General features: G+C 35.6%; 1 protein-coding gene across 1 annotated transcript in view; it reads left to right on the top strand.

The window, feature by feature from the left end:
- The window catches only part of LOC121374653 (A disintegrin and metalloproteinase with thrombospondin motifs 6-like), a 162670-nt gene extending 143609 nt beyond the window's left edge, over window positions 1–19061 (top strand). The window contains exons 22-26 of the mRNA XM_041501762.1: window positions 92–221; window positions 7303–7504; window positions 8152–8328; window positions 11487–11634; window positions 17507–19061. Of these exons, the coding sequence (XP_041357696.1) occupies window positions 92–221; window positions 7303–7504; window positions 8152–8328; window positions 11487–11634; window positions 17507–17646 (797 nt within the window). The 3' untranslated portion in view covers window positions 17647–19061. The remainder of the gene's footprint in view (window positions 1–91; window positions 222–7302; window positions 7505–8151; window positions 8329–11486; window positions 11635–17506) is intronic.
- Window positions 19062–22822: the final 3761 nt, after the last annotated feature.

Here is a 22822-nt window from a genome sequence, read left to right as displayed (position 1 = left end):
CATACAGGTGTGAGTCGCTCTGTCATAACATTCATAATTTACCTAACATATACCACAATGTTCATAATTTACCTAACATATTACTATACAGGTGTGAGTCGCTCCGTGTCACAGTGTGTACGTAAATCTGATACCATGGTGCTAGATGATTCTTACTGTCACCTACAACCCAAACCAAGTGACCTCAAGAAGTACTGCAACCAGGAGCCTTGCCCCCCACAGTAAGTTCGTCTTCTCTCACTTGATTAGCACCATTCATTGTCATTACTGCAATACTCATGGAATCAAATAGTATATTACCAAATGAAATCCCATAGATGACAATAGTAACATATGTGGCTAAAACTTCTACCTGCAGCGTATCAATCGACATGAACACTATGGATATAAATGCTACCCCTCACCCTTAAAGTCAATCAGAAAAAAATGGGGTCTAGTTTCTCATTTCAGAGATAACGGATGGTGTCTATGACTACCTTAGTTCTGCACAAAATTTGAGTTTTTTTTTTTTTACAGGTACACATACATGTACATGTTTCCAGCACAAGGCTACTTGACACAGTGATACTACATGAAATAAAATTACATACATTTTTTCCCTAGATGAAACTATGTTTTTTTTACAGCCAACACTCTCACATTTATCACCAATCACAGGACTTAATTGTGGTGTTAACTTCTCTATCAAACGATCGGTGCACCTCAAACTTTGACCCAGTTGCAAGTTATTTGGTTTGGTACTACATGTACCTACAAATATAAAACTACTTACTGATTTAATTATCATATTTATTGTTTCTTATCCATTTTTAGCTGTGATAGCTATTGCAAAAATGTTTGTGTTTTTTCTTTTCAAATCTTTGTTTACAGGCTTCAAATAAGACATCATAGGCATACAGGCTCCCATTTTTGTAGGAGGCAGGCAGATTTTTGCCCTAATTAAGTTAAAATGCCCAAATCTGGATAATATTTATTTATATTAGCATTACTGCCAATAGAAAAAAGTATTTATCATAGTAAAAGTTTACACAAAACAATTTCAAATCATAATCTATTTAAGATATAGTCAGGTAATTACTGCTGAACAAATTATGTAATTTGTAACTTTTGTTTCCTGTGGTATTATGTACATGTTAATTTGAAAAAAGAGGGAAAAAGGTATGAAACATGTAGGCCTACACACCTTTTTACAAAATAAGATCGTCAGCTTAAAATAACACAGCAAGTTGTGGATTGGACGTGTTGCGGTATATATCCCAAATATGTGTTAACGCAAATAGAGGAATATAAAATTAAAAGTTGTTTTCTTCTACCAAAAATGTATTATATCAGACAATGTATTTCTATCACAAAAAACTACAATACAACAGACTATATCAAAACAGGATACACCTAATTTGCATATCCCGGTCAGATTTGTTTGTCATGTAGTATTGTTAATTGGTTGGAAAATCCAAAACAAATGTTTTTGATGTCAGTTTTATTTTAATATACAATTAACTAAATTTGTAAACAATATGTTTAGCATACCCTCCTCGCAAGAAGAAATCCATTCTGCCAATAGCACATCGACACACAGTACCCAGTCATACATAACAAAAAAGGGTTGACGCTATCATGCTGCAGGGCATTGTGGAATCGACACCAAGTTTTTCTTAAGTTTGCAGACATCATTTTTGGCCTTGCATTTTAGCCGTTTCCATAACTCCTTCGGTTGTCCTAAATCTCTTTTAACCGATGACAGACTATTAATTTTTATTTTATTTCATGCCATAAATTTTGCTTACCAATATTAGTTTTCTTATCAGATTTTTTACTTTCGATGGTTTTAACGTTTGCACGGATAAATTTTAACAAAAGCGTTTTGTCAGCTTCACATAAAGTTTCCTCTTTTTTTCACCCTTGTTTCTGCCATTATTGCAAACGTAACAAGTGTATTGTGCATGTGATCATTTATATACCTTGCAACCGAAGCAGACCTACAGGTAACCCATGGAAAACCCATGGTTTTTATAACATGTCCCAAGCATGAGAAAAAGCACCGACCTGTGCGTGTAGGCTAAGGTTTTCAGCATGTTATGTAGCCCAGGGTTAACCCCGGCTTATATTATAACCTGGTGTTACCTAACCCGAGCACGAGAAATCGGCCCTTTAAGTCCAAACAAAACATGACAATCAACCATGCTAATACTAGTAATAGTAATTTGACACTAAAATGTTCAATGCTAGTTTAAGTTGAGTATATTGCCATAAATGTTGATATTATGATATACTGGTATATTTAACCAAATATTGAGATATATATTGGAATATATTGCACAATCTTGAAGCTAAATTAAATGCATATGCGTAGTAAAGTTTGACTTTTTAATAAAAAGTTCCTTTATGTTGACATACAACATAATGAGTTGAATCAGTCATAAGATTTATTAAGTATAAATTTGTCAAAAGGGCGACCGATGCCCATGGTACGAACTCCAGTGAGAATCACATGTACATGTTCATGTATAACAAATCCCTAACTCTCACATCCACAGGCAAAGGAAGATGTAGCAAAATACATTAATCAACATAGACTAGTAGAGGGTAAACATCTATGTCATGTGAAATATGGTAAACAATAATATATACATAAAACACAAAGTATGATAAAAGTAGAACCTCTAAGGCCCAACAGGGGGTAGCATTGTGCATGTGCACGGCATTGTACGAGTATCTGTGCACGGCATTGTACGAGTATCTGTGCACGGCATTGTACGAGTATCTGTGCACGGCATTGTACGAGTATCTGTGCACGGCATTGTACGAGTATCTGTGCACAGCATTGTACGAGTATCTGTGCACAGCATTGTACGAGTATCTGTGCACAGCATTGTACGAGTATCTGTGCACAGCATTGTACGAGTATCTGTGCACAGCATTGTACGAGTATCTGTGCACAGCATTGTATGAGTGCATCAGCACTAGTTGTCTTACAGCACCACCCCACTTACAGGGCAAGGTTCCCTGGGGTAGAACAAGTGTGCATGTGCACAGGACTGTATGAGCACTGGTAGTACTTGCAGTGCTTCGCGAGATAATAGGTACATGTATATGCTGTCAAAATAATAGATAACATAATAAATGCTTAATATACATATAAGTACATGTGTGTCCTTAGCTAGCAAGTATACCTGTGTTTATTAACAACTTGGGGTACAAAGATAGGAGTACCCACATATATGTAAGAAGTACCATTCAGTGTACAAATAAGAGAGTACCTCCAGATTCTATAAGTATTTCTGTATAACCTAACCTTGGTAGGTGAATGGGGATGGTGATCACACAGATTACTATTCATGTCTGACTCGCACCTTGTCTCAGTTAAACCTGCCAGAAGGATCACATTTATCTTCCCATTTGGTTGACCAAAGTCTGATCAAGTAGTCTGCTGATTATTTCATGGCAGACAGCTAGCTTTGAAGTGGCAGCTATTAGACTGATGTTGACAGGGAAGAAAGGCCCATAGCCAGTATTTCAAGTGGAAGGGTTCGATTAGATATTTGCTGGGGCCTTTTGGATATGAAGTTGCCTAGGGGTCCATGAGCATGCTCCCCGGAAAATTAGAAATCTCTGAAAACCTAAAACAAGTTTTCCTGGCATCTGGAACTTAAAAATGGATATTTTAAAACAATGATTTTCGACTAAGGTGGAGATTTTATTTTTGTTATTACGGTTATTTATTTATTTTGTATTTAAGATAATGAAATTCTAGCACACAAGAGGAGTTAAGGATGTTGGCAGTTGCTTATTATAACAGAAAAGGTACATGCATAGTCATATGAGACAGAGGGTGGGTGGAGCAAAAACTTAAATTCATGGAAAAAATCATGGAGATATTCTGGCAAAATGTGCTAACCTGAGACCTTTTTACCATTTATTTCCATTATTCCACCTGCAAAATTAGTTGTAATCCATATACAAATGTGTAGTGATTCGTTTGCAACCCTATATAGCTGTTTGGTAGTAATCGTAATATGAATAAATATTGTTATCCAGATTCAGGCATTTTTGTTTAATTCGGACAGTAACCAGCCTGCCCACTACAAAAAATGAGAGCCCATACAGCTATGCCTCAGAACTATATATATGATCAGTTCCTTTAAGAATGAACATATTTATGAAAAACTAATCACATTACTTTCCTAAAAATTGTATCGTCATGAATCAACACCAACATACACATCCCCTGTTAAAATTAGAGGTGTAGTAGTCTTCAAATGGTTTCAGCAAAAGGTATTGCATCCCATTTCATTTTTGTTACCATAGATGCCAACCTTTACTGATCAACACCTGTAAGACTGGACAAAAATCCATAAGAAATCCATAAGCGAGCTGCAAAAGGACGGGGAACTGATGATTTTAAATTCAAGGCAACATGAAAATTAAAATCGAGACTATTAACAAGTACAATTTTATTGGATCCTCAACACTGGTCACTTGTGGACATTACAACTGTCGCTCGCACATGTCGTAAACCCCAGAGGCGGCCACTTTGATGTCACGACAACAGACGGTGCACCATGCGTGGTTGCTTCCTAGCTTGATGTTCATTATAACGCCTTGGAATAGACCATTCCAAGACGACTGATACGTTCCGGCATATTGCTTGCGCTTCTTGGTTGGAGGCTCCATCCTGCTCAAAATTCGCATGTGGTGTGAATTTACAGTTGCTTTCCTGCACGGCGTGGTGTGTGCAAAACATCACGTGAGACTTTGATTAGTGCACATATATCTGCAAGGTAGCACCTCTCATCCAAAATAAATATGACAAAATGGCCGTTTCCAGATTCACGAAAGGACAACGAAAATCACGAAGGATCACGAAGTATTGCTTACTTAGATGATAACGAGTCATGTAAAAATAATAATAATGAAACAAAATAAAAACCTGAAAATGCGTGTTACCTGTAAGGTATTTGTCCTACGCCCATAGCACTGTCAAAGGCTAACAAATCTGTAAGTCTTATGGGTGATCCGTAAGAGTTGACATGTATGTTTGTCACTGATGCGTCATATCATCAAAATGACATCTACATGTTGGCCGTAAAACATTTTGAAATATTTGGAAATAACCGGCATGATAAAGCAACTTCTATACCAAAATGACCGAAGAATATTGCTTGATATATGTGGAAGCCAGTGTTGATTTGAATCTCTATATAAAGATCAAGACATATAAACAGGATTATTTTCTAACCTTTTATTTCTAACTTGATAAATTGGTTGATAAATTAATGGCAGGTGAACTGCTGGCATTGTCATGTAATATTATCGAAGTCTACGAGGTCATCAATATAGCAAAAAATACAATTAAACAATTTTGCTACATGTACAATGTAGGTTCCTTTGTTTTGCGTTTGCCAGATTAATTAGAAATTCTGAATCATGTACACTGCAGCTTTTATTTAATTGTTATGGGGAATGCTAAATGATGAAGACAAGCACATATTGTTTTATGGGAGAGTTGCAAAAGTTACAATCAAGTATTAGTGCAATATTATAAAAAAAAAATTTTTAAAAGGTGCGGGAGCATTCAGACAAACCCCTCGAACCCACCTCTAAATATGGGCCTGGAAGAACATGTAGTTTGCAAACATGTGTAACTTTTTGACATTGAAGATTTTTTTTGTAGTAATTCCGGCCCATGCAAAAGTAGTGCTTTTTGTGTAAAATGGATGTACTCTGGCCAGGTTTAGTGGGTGTGTTTATTTAAACCAATATCCTGTGAGAAAGAGCTACAAAAATTAAGATATAGTGTAATTAATTGTGGTCTGTAACTGGGAACATGTCTATAAGGGGACCCCACATATCAGCAACATGCAACAGCCATCAATAGACTAGGTTCCAATAACGAGCTACTCTCGGCATACTAAGTTAAAAAATAACATGTATTTCCTCTTTTTCACCTTTCGGCGAACTGTTAAAAAATGCTCGAAAATTCCTTCATGAAAACCGCCATATTTCCCTTTTGACTTAATCCTACGGGATATTAAAAATTCAATAGCGCCAAAATTGCCCCCGACCCCGGTCGGCTGCTGGTGTTCCCTTGGCCTTTCCAGTGCGGGCGGTCGCCTCTGAACCCCACCCAACCCTTTTTTTTCCTGGACAGAGGAGCCCATCACGGCCGGCACCTGTGCCCATGACAGGCGTGCACTACAACAATTCTGAATGTGCACGTAAAACTTTATGACCCTACCTGACCAGCAACATGCAGTACTTTTCCTGTTCTGGATGGAGGAGCCAGCAGAGACTGACACCTATGCCCAGGACAGGCATGCGCTACAACAGATTGTTCTGAATGTGCACGCTGGCACCTGCACCCAAGACAGGCATGCACTACAACAGCTTGTTCTCTGCGATCCACCGACAGAAATTATATTACTATTCACATGTCATCAGAGACATACTGTCAGTATGTAAACATAAACCATTATTTGAAGGCTTCCAAATATAACATTTAAAATCTATATAAAAATAAGAAAAACCAAATCTAGAATGATAATAGTTTACCACTATATAGGCAAATAAAATTAAAATGGTGTGAATATCTCAGACCTGTAAGTTTAATACTGAAACCCTAACCCTGAGCCTTCAAATAGCTGAGACAAGAATGTTCAACAGTTTTGTGTTTACTTGTTGTGACAGACTGCTGTCACCTGTAAAATAAGGATTTTATTATTTTTTAATGTAAGATCAAAATATTGCCAAATACCAATTTTCAAATATTGCTAGACATTGTATGGAATGTTTTCAAGGGTTTAAAAAAATTAATAAAAAAGCGTGGGTCGGGAGCATTTCGTAAATTGGGTGAGGACACTAACCAATTTACTTTTTTTTTACGAGGCCTTATGGGGGTAATAATAAAATACTCCATCATATGTGGTCATGTGGGATAAAAAATACACCTGAGGTGGTCGAAATTTTCACCACCAAGGGTGCACTTTTTCTATCCCACATGACCACTAATGATGGAGTCTTTTTCTCTCATTTATTCAATAAATAAACCATTATTGTACACGACCAGACAAATGATATCCCAGGGATATCAAAGACACCAGAATTATGTCATTTTTATAAATACTAATATGTTTAGTATCTAATGGAAATGAATTTAAGGAGTGTGCATATTCATAATACAAAAGTATTTTGATATATACTCAAAGCATCACATATTATGAATAATTTAACCTTATTAATATTTGTGAGATATTACATGTATTATAATTAGAACTTGACCTATGTGTGGTGTACAAACTTCAGGTGGTCCATTGGTCTGTGGTCGGAGTGCAGCAGGACGTGTGGAGAAGGCAAACAGAGCAGATCTGTGAGCTGTATCCAGGCCATGATGGACACAGAGGCAGTTCTCGACGATTCTGAGTGCACCATGGTTAAGCCTCTGTCCGAGAAGACCTGTCAGTTAACTAAGTGTCCATCTGTCTGGTTCACTGATGAGTGGTCTGAGGTTAGTGTAGGCTTTAAATTGTTTATTGTAAAACTGGTAAGGTACTACATGTATTTACATGTATAAGAATAAAAATAGAAGTACTGACTATTGGTACTATTAAATGACAGGTCTGGTTACAGCAAATGGACAGTTAGTAAAGGTTAGTCTGAGAAACTAGAATTGCTGGTGACTGTAACACTGGTCTCAAGCACTGCTCCCAGACTGCAAAATACTCTCTTTTTTGCCAACTGCAACCCTGCTAGTATTGTAGAAGGCAAATGAAATAGTCAGCTGATTTCAGCATTTCATGCCTGAAGCTCTAGACTTTGTGTGAGAATGACATCCTTATTGGTTACAAAGTTGTATAGTATACCCGGTATATAGTAGCAGATGTGCTGCAATATATTCAAAATATACCGTTTTTATTGTATAATAATAAAAAGGTTTTTTTCACTTAAAATATTTTAGTCAATAAATCACAGGCTATATAATAAATAAATTTACTAACATTTGGTAGAATTATCTCTGATGGGTAAGATATTTAAAAATATTATATTATGAATTTCAAAGTATATTATTATGATTGAATATTTTTATGTTTAACAGTGCTAATATATTTAGAAATTTGTCTTTAAATATTTGAAATGATTATTATGTTTACATAGTGTGACCCATCGTGTGGGCCTGGTAAGAAGCGGCGGCGAACGTTCTGCATGACAAACGATGGTAAATCATATCTGGAAGATGGCAAGTGTGACCAGGACGAGCGGCCCATGTCGTGGAAACCGTGCATGAACCAAAAGTGTCCACCACCACGCTGGATAACTGGAGAATGGGGGGAGGTTAGTATTTTTTTCAATTTAAGCATTAATACAACATCATAACTGAACATGGGTAATATTGCATGTGTAATATAGGTGTCAAAAGATGACAGCTACATGTACATATTCATTTAATTTTCAACTGAGGGGCTAATAATGCATTATCTTCACAGTTGGGGGAATCTGCAGTGCCTCCTGCCTCCTAACACCTATGGTAATGGTACAGTAATTTAAGAATAAATTTAATGACAAATATAATGTAAGGCTGTTCTCTTTGTACTGTAGTTTTTTTCATAAGATTTATTGGAGTAATTACCATTTGGTTTAAACAATATTTATTAACCATTAAATATGCAGTTTTGGGAGAAACAAAAAGAAAGAGAGAGAGAGAATGGGTGAATGGTTAAGTCATCTCAAAACGTTTACTATTTATAATAAAGTCCTGGACAGATTTGAATATGCAGGTATTTTCTTGGTTACTAAGGTTCGGATCACCAAATAATAAAATGTTACAACTGAAATAAAAATAATTAGACAAGTGGGTATTACGAACCACGTGGTAAATAGCACAAAACGTGTTCAGCGTCTTCAATAGGATGCCCACAAGCACAAGACGGGTTGTCGTTTACATGTCATGCAAACTTATTACCATTTAGATTGCTGATACCCAATTGGAGTCGACTATGTAATATCTGTTGCCTTGTGTCACCTTCATGAAAATAAGATGGTATAGTGGGGTCTGCTTTTTAATTTTAACTTTTAGACTGTAAAATGATGAACAATTCCTGATGTCGGATGATGTATTATTCCATAGCTTAACACTGGAAGAAAAGAAACAATTTGAAAAAGGTTTTGTTCGGCAAAAATATGTATACAGATAATCTGCCCTACGTGTATGGTATGGATTTATCTCAGCAGTAAAATGGGGTAATTGTAATATCAGAAAAGAGGGTAACAAGTTATTTGAAAATTTGTTCATGTATAGTTTATGACGATTTCTCTTTTCTGATAAAGGTATGAAGCCAGTTTCAGTGTATAATAACTGATGAGATGTTCCCAAACAGCGCCGCAAATGGTATGAAGAGCATCTAGTTGAATATTTTCAAGAGATTGAGCCAGCTGAAGGATACAGTTATCCCAATTAATATCAGCATAATAAAAAATCGGGACAATAAATGATCTGTATATTTTTTCTGTGACTTTCTACATAGCCTGTTTAAAAGAACGGAAAGAGTTTATCATTTTACTTGTTTTCACAACAATACTTTTTATATGTAAATCCCATTCTCCACATTTTACTTGTTTTCACAACAATACTTTTTATATGTAAATCACATTCTCCACATTTTTGGAATGTACGGCCTAAATGTTTGTGAACTTCAACTTCTGATACTTGCACATTGTCCAAAAATAAGTTAGAATTATTTGTGATTTTAGTTTTACGACTAAATGTCAAGGTTTCAGTTTTTGCAGGGCTGAACTTAACAAGCCACTTTTTAGCCCACGCATTAATATGCTCAAGATCAGAGTTAAAAATGTTACAACATGCGGCAGGATTGTCAACAGTTATATGTATCATCAGCAAAAAAGCATATATTGGAAGTAATTCCACAAACAATATCATTTATGTACATCAAGAATAGGATAGGACCAAGAACAGAATCTTGGGGGACACCAGCTGGGACAGTTTTGGTGTAAGAAGACTGGTTTTACAATCAGATAAATAACTTTCAAACCATGTTAACAATTTACCCTTTATCCCAACAGTTTCTAATTTGTGGATTAGACCCTTGTGCTAAACTCGTTCAAATGCTTTACTTATATCACAAAACACTGCTCTAACTTCTTTTCCCCTCATCCATAGATTGACAAATAAACTTATATAAATCAAGTAGCTGATTAACAGTCGAGTCACCTGGAATGTCCTCCACCTCTGTTTGTAGCAACACGATTTCGTGAAGTGAATCATTAAGTGAACTGACCACTGTTGGAAGCTCTCCTGGTGGGCAATCTAAAGTAGATTATTTTATTAAAAAATCATTAAAACATTGGCTACATCCTTGGGATCTTCAATAAGAGTGCCTTCGATAAGCCAAGGAGTTATTGTTGAAATAGCAGAACCGCAATCTTTTTATATAATTAGTAACACATTTCCACCATTGTTTTGATCTAGTATCAGAACTATTGTCAATTTTATCAAAGTATTCTGATTTACGTACTTCCGTAATTACTAAGTTTCTTGTTTTCCTGAAATTTGTCCAGTCAATCAGTGTATTAATAGTTTTAGCTTTATGGTGCAATTTTTTCCTTTGTCTGATTAGTCTAAAAATTGTTCCATTCATAAAAGGTTTATCCGTTAGACGAATTGTAACAACTTTACGTGAAATTAATATTTTTAGGCAGCAATAACAGCAGAAGAATGGTCCCAAACAGTTCTCTGAAATGCATGTCTCTTTTTATCATGAAGTCTATGACCAATATGGACTACAACAGGGGAATGATCACTACCATTTGAAAGTAAAATGTATGAAACATGGACATTTTGAGAAAAATACAATTTAGTGTGGAAAAAAAGTTAAACTTTTGTATTTTAAACCTGTCAAAATATAATATTTATATATAGATTAGAACAGAGAAACAAGAAGAAAAAAGGAGAAGGTGGACGGTTTTATCAGTGAAAACGTTTTGAAGATTTTCATGGTATTACCAAATATATGGTTGCAAGTGAGGAGCACTGTGGGTTTTAAATAAATTCATCTTCTTTCTGTATATTGATATCACCCCCACAGTTACTGGTACATGTTGTCGAAGTTGTATTTTTCTTATGGAAGTGTTAATAATTATGAACTAATTCTTAGATAGCTTTTCTGACTTGTATTTATCAATTGTTTGGTATAGAATGAGTGGTATGATTTTTAATGTGTTATTTGTTTGGTATAAAATGAGAGGTTTGATTTTGATGTGTTATTTGTTTGGTAAAGAATGAGAGGTATGATTTTGATGTGTTATTTGTTTGGTAAAGAATGAGAGGTTTGACTTTGATGTGTTATTTGTTTGGTAAAGAATGAGAGGTATGATTTTGATGTGTTATTTGTTTGGTAAAGAATGAGAGGTTTGATTTTGATGTGTTATTTGTTTGGTAAAGAATGAGAGGTATGATTTTGATGTGTTATTTGTAGTGTTCAGTGGACTGTGGTCGAGGCCTACAGAGACGAAATGTTCAGTGTCGATCGTTTTCACACAAACCCAGCGACAAGTGTCACAGTTCAAACAAGCCAACGTCCGTAAGATCTTGTGAGAGTAACTGTGATGATGAGGAAGAAGACGGTAGGTAGTGTCTACTAGATAGTGAGAACAACTCACACCAGTCAGTCAAACTACAACATCACTCACACCACAGTCAGTCAAACTACAACATCACTCACACCACAGTCAGTCAAACTACAACATCATTCACACTAGTCAGTCAAACTACATCATCACTCACTCCACAGTCAGTCAAACTACAACATCACTCACACCACAGTCAGTCAAACTACAACATCACTCACACCAGTCATTCAAACTACAACATCACTCACACCACAGTCAGTTAAACTACAACATCACTCACACCACAGTCAGTTAAACTACAACATCATTCACACTACAGTCAGTCAAACTACATCATCACTCATTCCACAGTCAGTCAAACTACAACATCACTCACACCACAGTCAGTCAAACTACAACATCACTCACACCAGTCATTCAAACTACAACATCACTCACACCACAGTCAGTCAAACTACAACATCATTCACACCAGTCAGTCAAACTACAACATCACTCACACCACAGTCAGTCAAACTACAACATCATTCACACCAGTCAGTCAAACTACATCATCACTCACTCCACAGTCAGTCAAACTACAACATCACTCACACCAGTCAGTCAAACTACAACATCACTCACACCAGTCAGTCAAACTACATCATCACTCGCACCACAGTCAGTCAAACTACAACATCACTCAAACCACAGTCAGTCAAACTACAACATCACTCACACCAGTCTTTCAAACTACAACATCACTCACACCACAGTCAGTCAAACTACAACATTATTCACACCATAGTCCCTCAAACTAAAGTCACTCACACCACCATCACTCAAACTAACATCACTCACACCACAGTCACTCAAAACTAACATCACACCAGTCACTCAAACTAACATCACTCACACCACATTCATTCAAGCCACAATCACTCAAACCATAATCACTCAAACCACAATTGCTCAAACCACAATCACTCAAACTAACATCACTCAAACCACAATCACTCAAACTAATATCATTCAAACCACAATCACTCAAACCACAATCACTGAACCACAATCACTCAAACCGCAATCGCCCAAACCACAATCACTCAAACCACAATCACTGAACAACAATCACTCAAACCACAGTTACTGAACTAAAGTCACTCAAATCACAATCACTCAAACTAACATTACTAGAAACACAATCACTCAAAGCACAATCACTCAAACCATAATCGCTCAAACCACAATCACTCAAACCACAATCACCCAAACAACAATCACTCAAACCACAATCACAGAACCACAGTCACTCAAACAACAATCACTGAACTAAAAATCACTCCAACCACAATCAAACTAACATCACTCAAACCACAATCACTCAAACCACAATTACCCAAACTACAATCACTGAACTAAAATCAATCAAACTACAATCACTGAACCACAGTTACTCAAACCACAATCACTGAACCACAATCATTCAAACCACAATCACTGAACTAAAATCACTCAAACCACAGTCACTCAAACCATAATCACTGAACCACAATCATTCAAACCACAATCACTGAACTAAAATCACTCAAACCACAATCACTCAAACCACAGTCACTTAAACCATAATCGAGAGTTCGACAAATCCGTTAGCCCAACGCCCGTGGCTAGTGGTTTTTAAGTTCGGGCTAGTGAGAAACGCAAAACCACTAGCCTGCAGGGCTAGTGGTTTTCCCCCTCCTCTCATTATCGCTCGGTCATGGGGGTTTTTGGGGGTTTTTTCTTTCTTTCTTTTTTCTTTTTCTCTCGGCTGAAATTTCGTTTAATAAATTTGATTGTGACGTTTGTCATCAAATAATATCAACAACGCAATCAGTATATAATAATAATCCACTTGAGCTAGGTCTTCAAACTGCAGTAACATACTATCTCTACATCGTCACAGTTACAGCATGCATTGTTTACCTTTCCCTTTCAAGTTTCTGGCACAGGAAATAAGTCTAATGACATGCGTCTTTTGATTGGTTAGACACGTCACGTGGTAGTTAATCTCGCACATATGTTTTAGACTAAGAACTTGGAAATCACCAATCGCGACGACAGGTTAATCTCAATCAAGTAAACGCCAGCCATGCTTTGAATTTCAGTGTTTGTTTTATTTACCTATTGTTTTCTAATTTAACACTTCGCTGACATGTGGTTATCGGCAATCAGGAAAACAATTTACTGTAACCGCATATGCAATGACTCGGCTTGGATAATACATCACAGCTGCCGATACAAGATAATACCTTTTTTCTTCATCAATTAACAACGGATTAGATGTCGCCGTTATATTCTTTTGATATCGGTCTGACACTGGTGAATGCCCGGTATTTGAGCAATTGGCATCACCGTTCCTGGAGACATAAATAGAAGGCCCTAAATATATAACCAACTACCAAATACACTGAACCATCTATTACCGTGTGTCACACTGTCGTACCCTCATTTAAATTTAATTATTTTGATAGTGTCTTTAGATACCAACCAAGAGTTTGCTCAATTATTTTTCCCCAGCGGAAACCGGACAATGATGATGGATCACACTTGACAAAAGACCAAACGTACGACACGACAAAAAACTGAAAGTTACAACATGATTTAAGTGTTTGTTTTATTTTACTGTTATACTCGTAAATGTGTAATGTTACAAAATTATATAAAAATCCAATTATAATTGATCCGGAATTTGGGCTAGTGTTTTATCTTGGTGGGCTAGTGGTTTTCACAAACCCACTAGCACAGGGCTTTTCAAAATATTTGTCATACTCTGCATAATCACTGAACCACAATCATTCAAACCACAATCACTCAAACTAATGTCACTCGAACCACTATCACTCAAACCACAATTACTCGAACCACTATCACTCAAACCACAATTACTCAAACCACAATCACTCAAACCACAATCACTCAAACTAACATCACTTAAACTAACATCACTCAAACCACAATCACTGAACCACAATCACTCAAACTAACATCTCTCAAACCACAATCACTCAAACCAATCACTCAAACCACAATCACTAAATCACAATCACGCAAACTAAATCACTGAACCACAATCACTCAAACTACAATCACTCAAACCACAATCACTGAACAAAAATCACTCAACCACAATCACTCAATCCACAATCACTGAACTAAAATCACTCAATCCACAATCACTCAAACCACAATCGCTCAAACCACAATCACTCAAACTAACATCACTCAAACCACAATCACTCAAACTAATATCATTCAAACCACAATCACTCAAACCACAATCACTGAACCACAATCATTCAAACCACAATCTCACAAACCACAGTCGCTGAACAAAAGTCACTCAAATCACAATCACTCAAACCACAATCACTCAAACTAACATTACTAGAACCCCAATCACTCAAAGCACAATCACTCAAACTATAATCGCTCAAACCACAATTACCCAAACTACAATCACTGAACTAAAATCAATCAAACTACAATCACTGAACCACAGTCACTCAAACCACAATCACTGAACCACAATCATTCAAACCACAATCACTGAACTAAAATCACTCAAACCACAGTCACTCAAACCATAATCACTGAACCACAATCATTCAAACCACAATCACTGAACTAAAATCACTCAAACCACAATCACTCAAACCACAGTCACTCAAACCATAATCACTGAACCACAATCATTCAAACCACAATCACTCAAACTAACGTCACTCGAACCACTATCACTCAAACCACAATTACTCAAACCACAATCACTCAAACCACAATCACTCAAACTAACATCACTCAAACCACAATCACTGAACCACAATCACTCAAACTAACATATCTTAAACCACAATCACTCAAACCAATCACTCAAACCACAATCACTAAATCACAATCACGCAAAGTAAATCACTGAACCCCAATCACTCAAAGCACAATCACTCAAACTATAATCGCTCAAACCACAATCACTCAAACCACAATCACTCAAACTAACATTACTAGAACCCCAATCACTCAAAGCACAATCACTCAAACTATAATTGCTCAAACCACAATCACTCAAACTAAAATCACTCAAACTACAACCACTGAACCACATTCACTCAAACCACAATCACTGAACTAAAATCACTCAACCACAATCACTCAAACCACAATCACTGAACTAAAATCACTCAAACCACACTCACTCAAACCACAGTCACTCAAACCATAATCACTGAACCACAATTACTCGCACCACAATCACTCAAACCACAATAATTCAAACTAACATCACTTAAACTAACATCACTCAAACCACAATCACTGAACTAAAATCACTCAAACCACAATCACTCAAACTAACATCTTTCAAACCACAATCACTCAAACCAATCACTCAAACCACAATCACTAAATCACAATCACTCAAACTAAATCACTGAACCACAATCACTCAAACTACAATCACTGAACCACAATCACTCAAACCACAATCACTGAAGTAACATCACTCAAACCACAATTACTCAAACCACAATCACTCGCACCACAATCACTCAAACCACAATCACTGAACTAAAATCACTCAAACCACAGTCACTCGAACCATAATCACTGAACCACAGTCATTCAAACCACAATCACTCAAACCATAATCACTCAAACCACAATAACTCAAACTAACATCACTTAAACTAATATCACTCAAACCACAATCACTCAAACCTGTCACTCAACCCATAATCCCTGAACCACAATTACTCAAACTATAGTCACTGAACCACAATCACTCAAACCACAATCGTTCAAACCACAATTACTCAAACTGCAATCACTCAAACCACAATCACTGAACCACAATCACTCAAACCACAATCACTAAAACTAACATCACTCAAACCACAATCACTCAAACTAACATCACTGAACCACAATCACTCAAACTAACATCTCTTAAACACTCAAACCACAATCACTCAAACTAACATCACTCAAACCACAATCACTAAACCACAATCACTCAAACCAAGTTCATACAAACCACAATCACTTAAACCACATTCATTCAAACCAGGGGCCTAATTCACTAAACTCTCGCAATTTTGCGATCTCGCAGTGCAATGCTAAAAGACTTACAAAGAGGATGCTTTAATTGTTGTCTAGCAGAGACTAAGAGACCTTTGTGAATTAGATCCCAGCTTCTGAACCAGTATAGTACTTAACACATTAATAAGTCATTTAAATTCATGTTTAATGTTGGCTTTCATTGAATAACCAAAGTATGTAAATACAAAATACATATTAAAAATAATTACTCCACTGTCTATCTTTTAATAGATGATAGTGTTAACAGGCAAAACTACTCTTGAAACTGATCTTTATGTTTAATATTTAGCAGTTGCTATATCATAGGCCTGTTGTTATTTAAAGCCATTTTTGTCAAGCTAAAATAATTGCCGAAAACCAAGATATTTTTCATTGAAAAACAAAAAACTAAAGCTGCCAGTCAGTCAGTGTATTTCCTGTGTGCTGTTAATATTTCCGATGATTGCCATGTGCAAGACGGCGGGAAATATGAATTGGAAAATGCACTGTATACAGTGTACAGTATATCGACTGGTGTGATGTCGAGATATCTCACCTGCAGTAGTCAGAAGGTTAAAATGAAATGTTTTGTTTTCTAGTGTGTGTAGTCAGAAGGTTTAACATGACATGTTTTGTTTTCTAGTGTGTGTAGTCAGAAGGTTAACATGAGATGTTTTGTTTTCTAGTGTGTGTAGTCAGAAGGTTAACATGAAATATTTTGTTTTCTAGTGTGTGTAGTCAGAAGGTTAACATGAAATGTTTTGTTTTCTAGTGTGTGATGACAAGTACAAAGTTGCGTACTGTCCCCTGGTGCTGCGGTTTGGTTTCTGTGACAGAGAATACTTCCAGAAGATGTGCTGTAAAACTTGTGCTGGCAGCATTACTAACACACACCACATGAACCAAGGATAAACTGTGTGGCAGAATATTCTAAGTTTCATCCCACTTGTAACTGTAGTGATTTTCAAAATATCTTTAAAGGTAAAGGTGAACTTTGTAATAAAGTAAAGATAAAACCAAGCCATATATATATTTTTTTGCCAAGTTGTAGTCAAATATCAGGAGATGCCTTTGTTTCTAATAAAGGCGAATTCAATTATATATGAAAAAAATATTGAAAATCCTGCATTAAAATAGTTTGTTGGCTAAAAGAAAAAAAGACCAAGAGTTAACTCTCTTGAATAGTGACATAGTTTGTAAGATTTTTTCTACTAAAAACCAAAAAAAGAGTCACGTATAATCCATCCTTGGTTTTGGATAAAGATTGGAATGTTTAGTGTAGATACAATAACACTTTTTACCTGTTATTGAAAATACAAAGTATACAGTAAACTAAATTTAAACTATACAGCTTACAGTTAAAATTTGGATTCTAAAGTTAACCTTTACAAAGCTAGTTCTTAATATTTCTGATACTGTTAACTTCTGTTAGCATATGGCTGTACTGAATTGAAGACGAGGCATAAAGACATGCTAACCCTTATTCTACTTTTATAATCTACTCGCAAGTGTTTTTTCTCAATATTACACTAAGATTTGGCTGATAAAATACAATTCTTCCAGCTGGATTCAAATCTGACTTCTTATGTACTTATAAGAAAACCAGTGTATACACTTAATCAGCATTGCTTCATTTTTCTAAACGTTGCAACACAAGTTATGTTTGCGTGATTATTTTTTTTGACACAGTTACATTACCCTGAAGTTATGTTCAGGAATAGTATGTGTGGTTGCGAAAGAAACTGGATCAACCATGAATCAAACAGTAATCAATAATTATTTGTCCATTACAATGATTATACACTTAGAATGTTATCATATGTTATTCTGTCAGATTCATGAAAGTTTACACCTAGACATTTTGCATAAGTTATTCTATGACTTCATGAAAGCTTACACCTAGAATTTTATCAGAAGTTATTCTGCCAATTAACTTCATGAAAGCTTAATTACACCTAGAATTTTATCATAAGTTATTCTGCCGACTTCATGAAAGCTTACACCTAGAATTTTATTGTAAGCTGTTTGCCAACTTCATGAAAGCTGTGGAAAAGTGTAGCTAATGGAGGAGATGTGTCCAATTAACACCAACTTTCTGGGACTAACAGACAGCCCTGTGTTAATTAGTTTATTCATCACTTAGTTAAAGATGTAACAGCAGTATTCAATGTACATATCAAATAGGTATCTCAGTTACTCAAGCAAAAACAGAAGCAAACAAACTACAATGGGAAGTCCCAGAATTGCATGTTTTGTCCAAATACTGTTTTGATTTCATGTTCATGCAAGAAGAGATATTAATTAATTAATAAAACAGTTATACCTCAGAGAAATGTATTTGTTATTCTATAGATTTATTCATATCCTCATGAAGTTAACTGTAAAGCCCCAGTCACATATACACAATTTTTGCCCCCAATGGCCACGAATAGCCATGACCCATCCTGCCACGGTTAAAATTGCTCCCGATTTGTAGCCAAAATTGACATGAATCCGCTTCAATACTGACATTGCACTACGTTCCTGAAGCCACGTCGGTGGGCACATTGGGTTATTTTTCATTCCAGCCAGTACACCATGGCTGTTATATCAAAGGCCCTGTCTGTGGGATGGTGCATATAAAAGACCCCTTGCTGCTAATTGAAAAAGAGTATCCCATGAAGTGGTGACAGTGGGTTACCTCTCTCAATATCTGTGTGGTCCTTAACCATATATCTGATGCCATATAACCGTAAATAAAATGTGTTGAGTGCGTCGTTAAATAAAACATTTCCCTCTTCTTCTTTTTTCCTGAAGCCGATTCATTACGAATTGCTACGACATAGTACACCTCCACTACGGTGCCTTGACGAATACAGTACTACTCATCATAATTTATCCAGAATGCACCACAAATTACTACGACTGTATTAAGACTTCTCAAGACTACCTCCCGGTTTACTCCGACATCAGCAAGACTTGCATAAAAAGACCTGCTGATAGCCAAGTTTTCATCCTTCTTTCCCCAAGTCCCACGATTACCCCCGTCTATCACGACTGTGTCTACGGTGCACCTATGGATATGCACGATGCACTCATGACTGCTTTAAGAATGTGTCACGAATTGAATAATTGCAAGAATACTACCAACAGTTTTGAACATGATCAAAACTGTCGGGTGCCTATCCAGATGTTTCAAGAACACTGATGGATTATCAGGAAGCTGCTAGTGTCTTACTACTCGTATCCAAGAATAACCCCGATTTTTCAAGTCATGGCCATTCAGGGCAAAAATCGTGGATATGTGACTGGGGCTTTACCAACGGGCAATGTTTTCTTTGAACCTTACTAGTGTAACACATTTCTTTAAATAAAATTGTCATACTCCACAACTTCCAAATCCATTACAAGTAGAACTGATTGAAATGCATTTTTAAGGATTATTTCTTTACTTGCAAGCTACCTGCAGACAGACAACCAATGTTACATCTTGTTTATATGTTTTATTTACTGTTAAATGTACACAAAGATTAAAATGAGACACAAACTGATGTGGTGACTAAATAACTTAACCAGCATATTGACACAGCCACTATTAACTGGCCAGTACAATAACAACAAATAGACCAACCTTCTATCATGCACTGGTACACAAAATGTTTTTATTAAATGTGTTAGTACTACCATACAAAACTGTGTAAAGAATAATATACAAAACCCATAAGTGCTGAACATCAAACATAATCATACAACATAAAGGTTATACTAAGACTTTAGAACATGAAATGTATGTATAATAATTAGCTTTGTCAATTGAAACAGCAAGACACCATATTTTACAGCATGTTATGCTGTATGCAATATACTGTACTCTTATTGCTGGGGAATTAACTGCATTTTAGTGTGCCACTATATTATTATTATACATTGTACTACTATATTAATTTGGAATCTTGTACTCAATATGTGAAAGAACAACACTTGACATACTTGTTTTCTGACATTAATACTTAATAATGCTAACTGCATGTCAATCCACCAGCCCATCCTCCCCATCATCTATGATGAGTCATGAATTATTAAAAATGAGATACATTATACGTGACTGAAATACATGTATTAGATCAAAGTTATTCAGGGTACACATTTAAGATAGGAAATCAGCTTTTTCCTCTAGAACTTGTTATACTCAAGGTTTTGTAAACATTTGCAAAAATTACAGTCTGTTGACTTTGAAGCTGGGTATATTTCTATATGTAACACAATAAACTGATATGGAACATTGGACTAAGTTGTCTGTCAATATTTATTGACTTTTTTCATATTGTTTTGTGGTTGTAGTTGGAAGTGCTATATTTCACTATTTTTACATTTATTTCTGATAAATAATTTAAAGAAATTAATCGATTGCATACATATCTTTGTAAAAATAACTTGCGAATGTTGAAATTGTAATGTGCTTGTATGCTGAGTAAACAGACGTGTTTATTACAACCTTGGTTCCTGTCTTATGAAATCTTATGAAACAGTAGAATCCACAAAATCTGACAAGTTGATTGTCAGCAGCCAGATACATAGGCGTATGGGTTTCCGTTTTTGTAAAAAGAGGGAGGAGGGCGGGCAGACTTTTTATCCTGAATTAAACAATAATGCTGGAATCTGACATAAATTCATATTAGCATTACTGCCAAACAGCCATATACATGTAGGGTTACAAATGAATTGTTACACATTTTACGTGGCTTACAACTAATTTGGGAAAAGCATGGTAAAAGGGTATCAGATTATTAGCACCTTAGCATGAAATATCACTGTCGTTTTTGCATGAATTTGAGGATTTGTTCCAACACTAAAGATTCTGCAATAAAAGTAGGGTTTTTTTCTACTATTAAATTAATTTATTTGGTTGTACTTGTACTTTTATGAGTATGTAGTTGAAGGTATAAAGGTTAAGTAATTTTGGCAGGAATTTAAGTCACCATTATACAACTTTGAGATAGTATCTTTAAAACATGGATTCATTCAAACACAAATCTAAAGTTTTAATTTGTGTTTTACACAAAATGTTTGTATGTTTGTCTTAGGTCTATGATTTATTTATTTAAAATACTAGTACACACGACTGAGCAATGTACAACATCCTATTCTTATCTCTGGGCCTGATTATCAGGCCTGCCAAAATTTAAAGTAAGCTGGTTTAAGATCATACTGAACCAGATGCAAAAATTACTCATTTTATACCATGTCCGTGATGCTTATTTTTGATGTGGAAATGCTCAAATATGTTTTTAAACTAAATAATAAATAAAAATAAACCTGTCTGCAACAACTGAACTGTGTATGGTTGATAGAATTACTAGCAACAAGTTGTCTAAACAAGTAGTTGATTCATTGTACTGTGAGGTAGTGTATTTTCAAATGTTAGTAAAACAAATATTTCTGGAAGGAACAATTTCAGGAAATTAATAATAATGGGACATTCTTGTGATGCTGAGGATCAAAAGACAGGTTAATGACAAACATAGTAAACCATGGTTTTATTAACTGTTTATGTCAAACAAGATAGCAGTTGAAGCCAACGTAAAATCTAAAAATTAAGACTGATTAATTGGTCATTGTGACATGTACTAGCAGTAATGAATCATTAATATTTAACACAACCAATACATAAAAACATTTTATTTTGTTTTATGAAATGCTGAACTCTTTTATCAGTATTACTTCTAGAGTATGTCTATCATGGGCAAATACAGGAAGGGGTGCAGAACCAACCTTGATTACTCTTTTGATGTCTTTAACCAAAATGTAGGGTCAACATCCAGTGCTTAGCCCACTATTTGTGCACCCCTTTTCAAATTCCTACCTATTTATGTAGTATAGATTGACATTATAATTTTACAAACATTATGTACACAATTGTTTGTAAAAATATCTGCATCTGCAATTTTTGATATACTAGTATGTCAATCTAGGAAATATGTTTTGGGACAAAACCAGCTGTAATTAATAGCTTTGTTTGATATCAAACAGCTGATGTACTTCATTGTGCTAGGCTATCAGTAAAATTTTGTTCATTCATTCATTAGTTGCATGATAAATTTTGGTAAAT

This window comes from Gigantopelta aegis, chromosome 6 (assembly GCF_016097555.1).
Source record: "Gigantopelta aegis isolate Gae_Host chromosome 6, Gae_host_genome, whole genome shotgun sequence".
Taxonomy (NCBI): domain Eukaryota; kingdom Metazoa; phylum Mollusca; class Gastropoda; order Neomphalida; family Peltospiridae; genus Gigantopelta; species Gigantopelta aegis.
The sequence above is the reverse complement of the archived record's forward strand: the minus strand, read 5'-3'. Positions and strand labels throughout refer to the sequence as shown.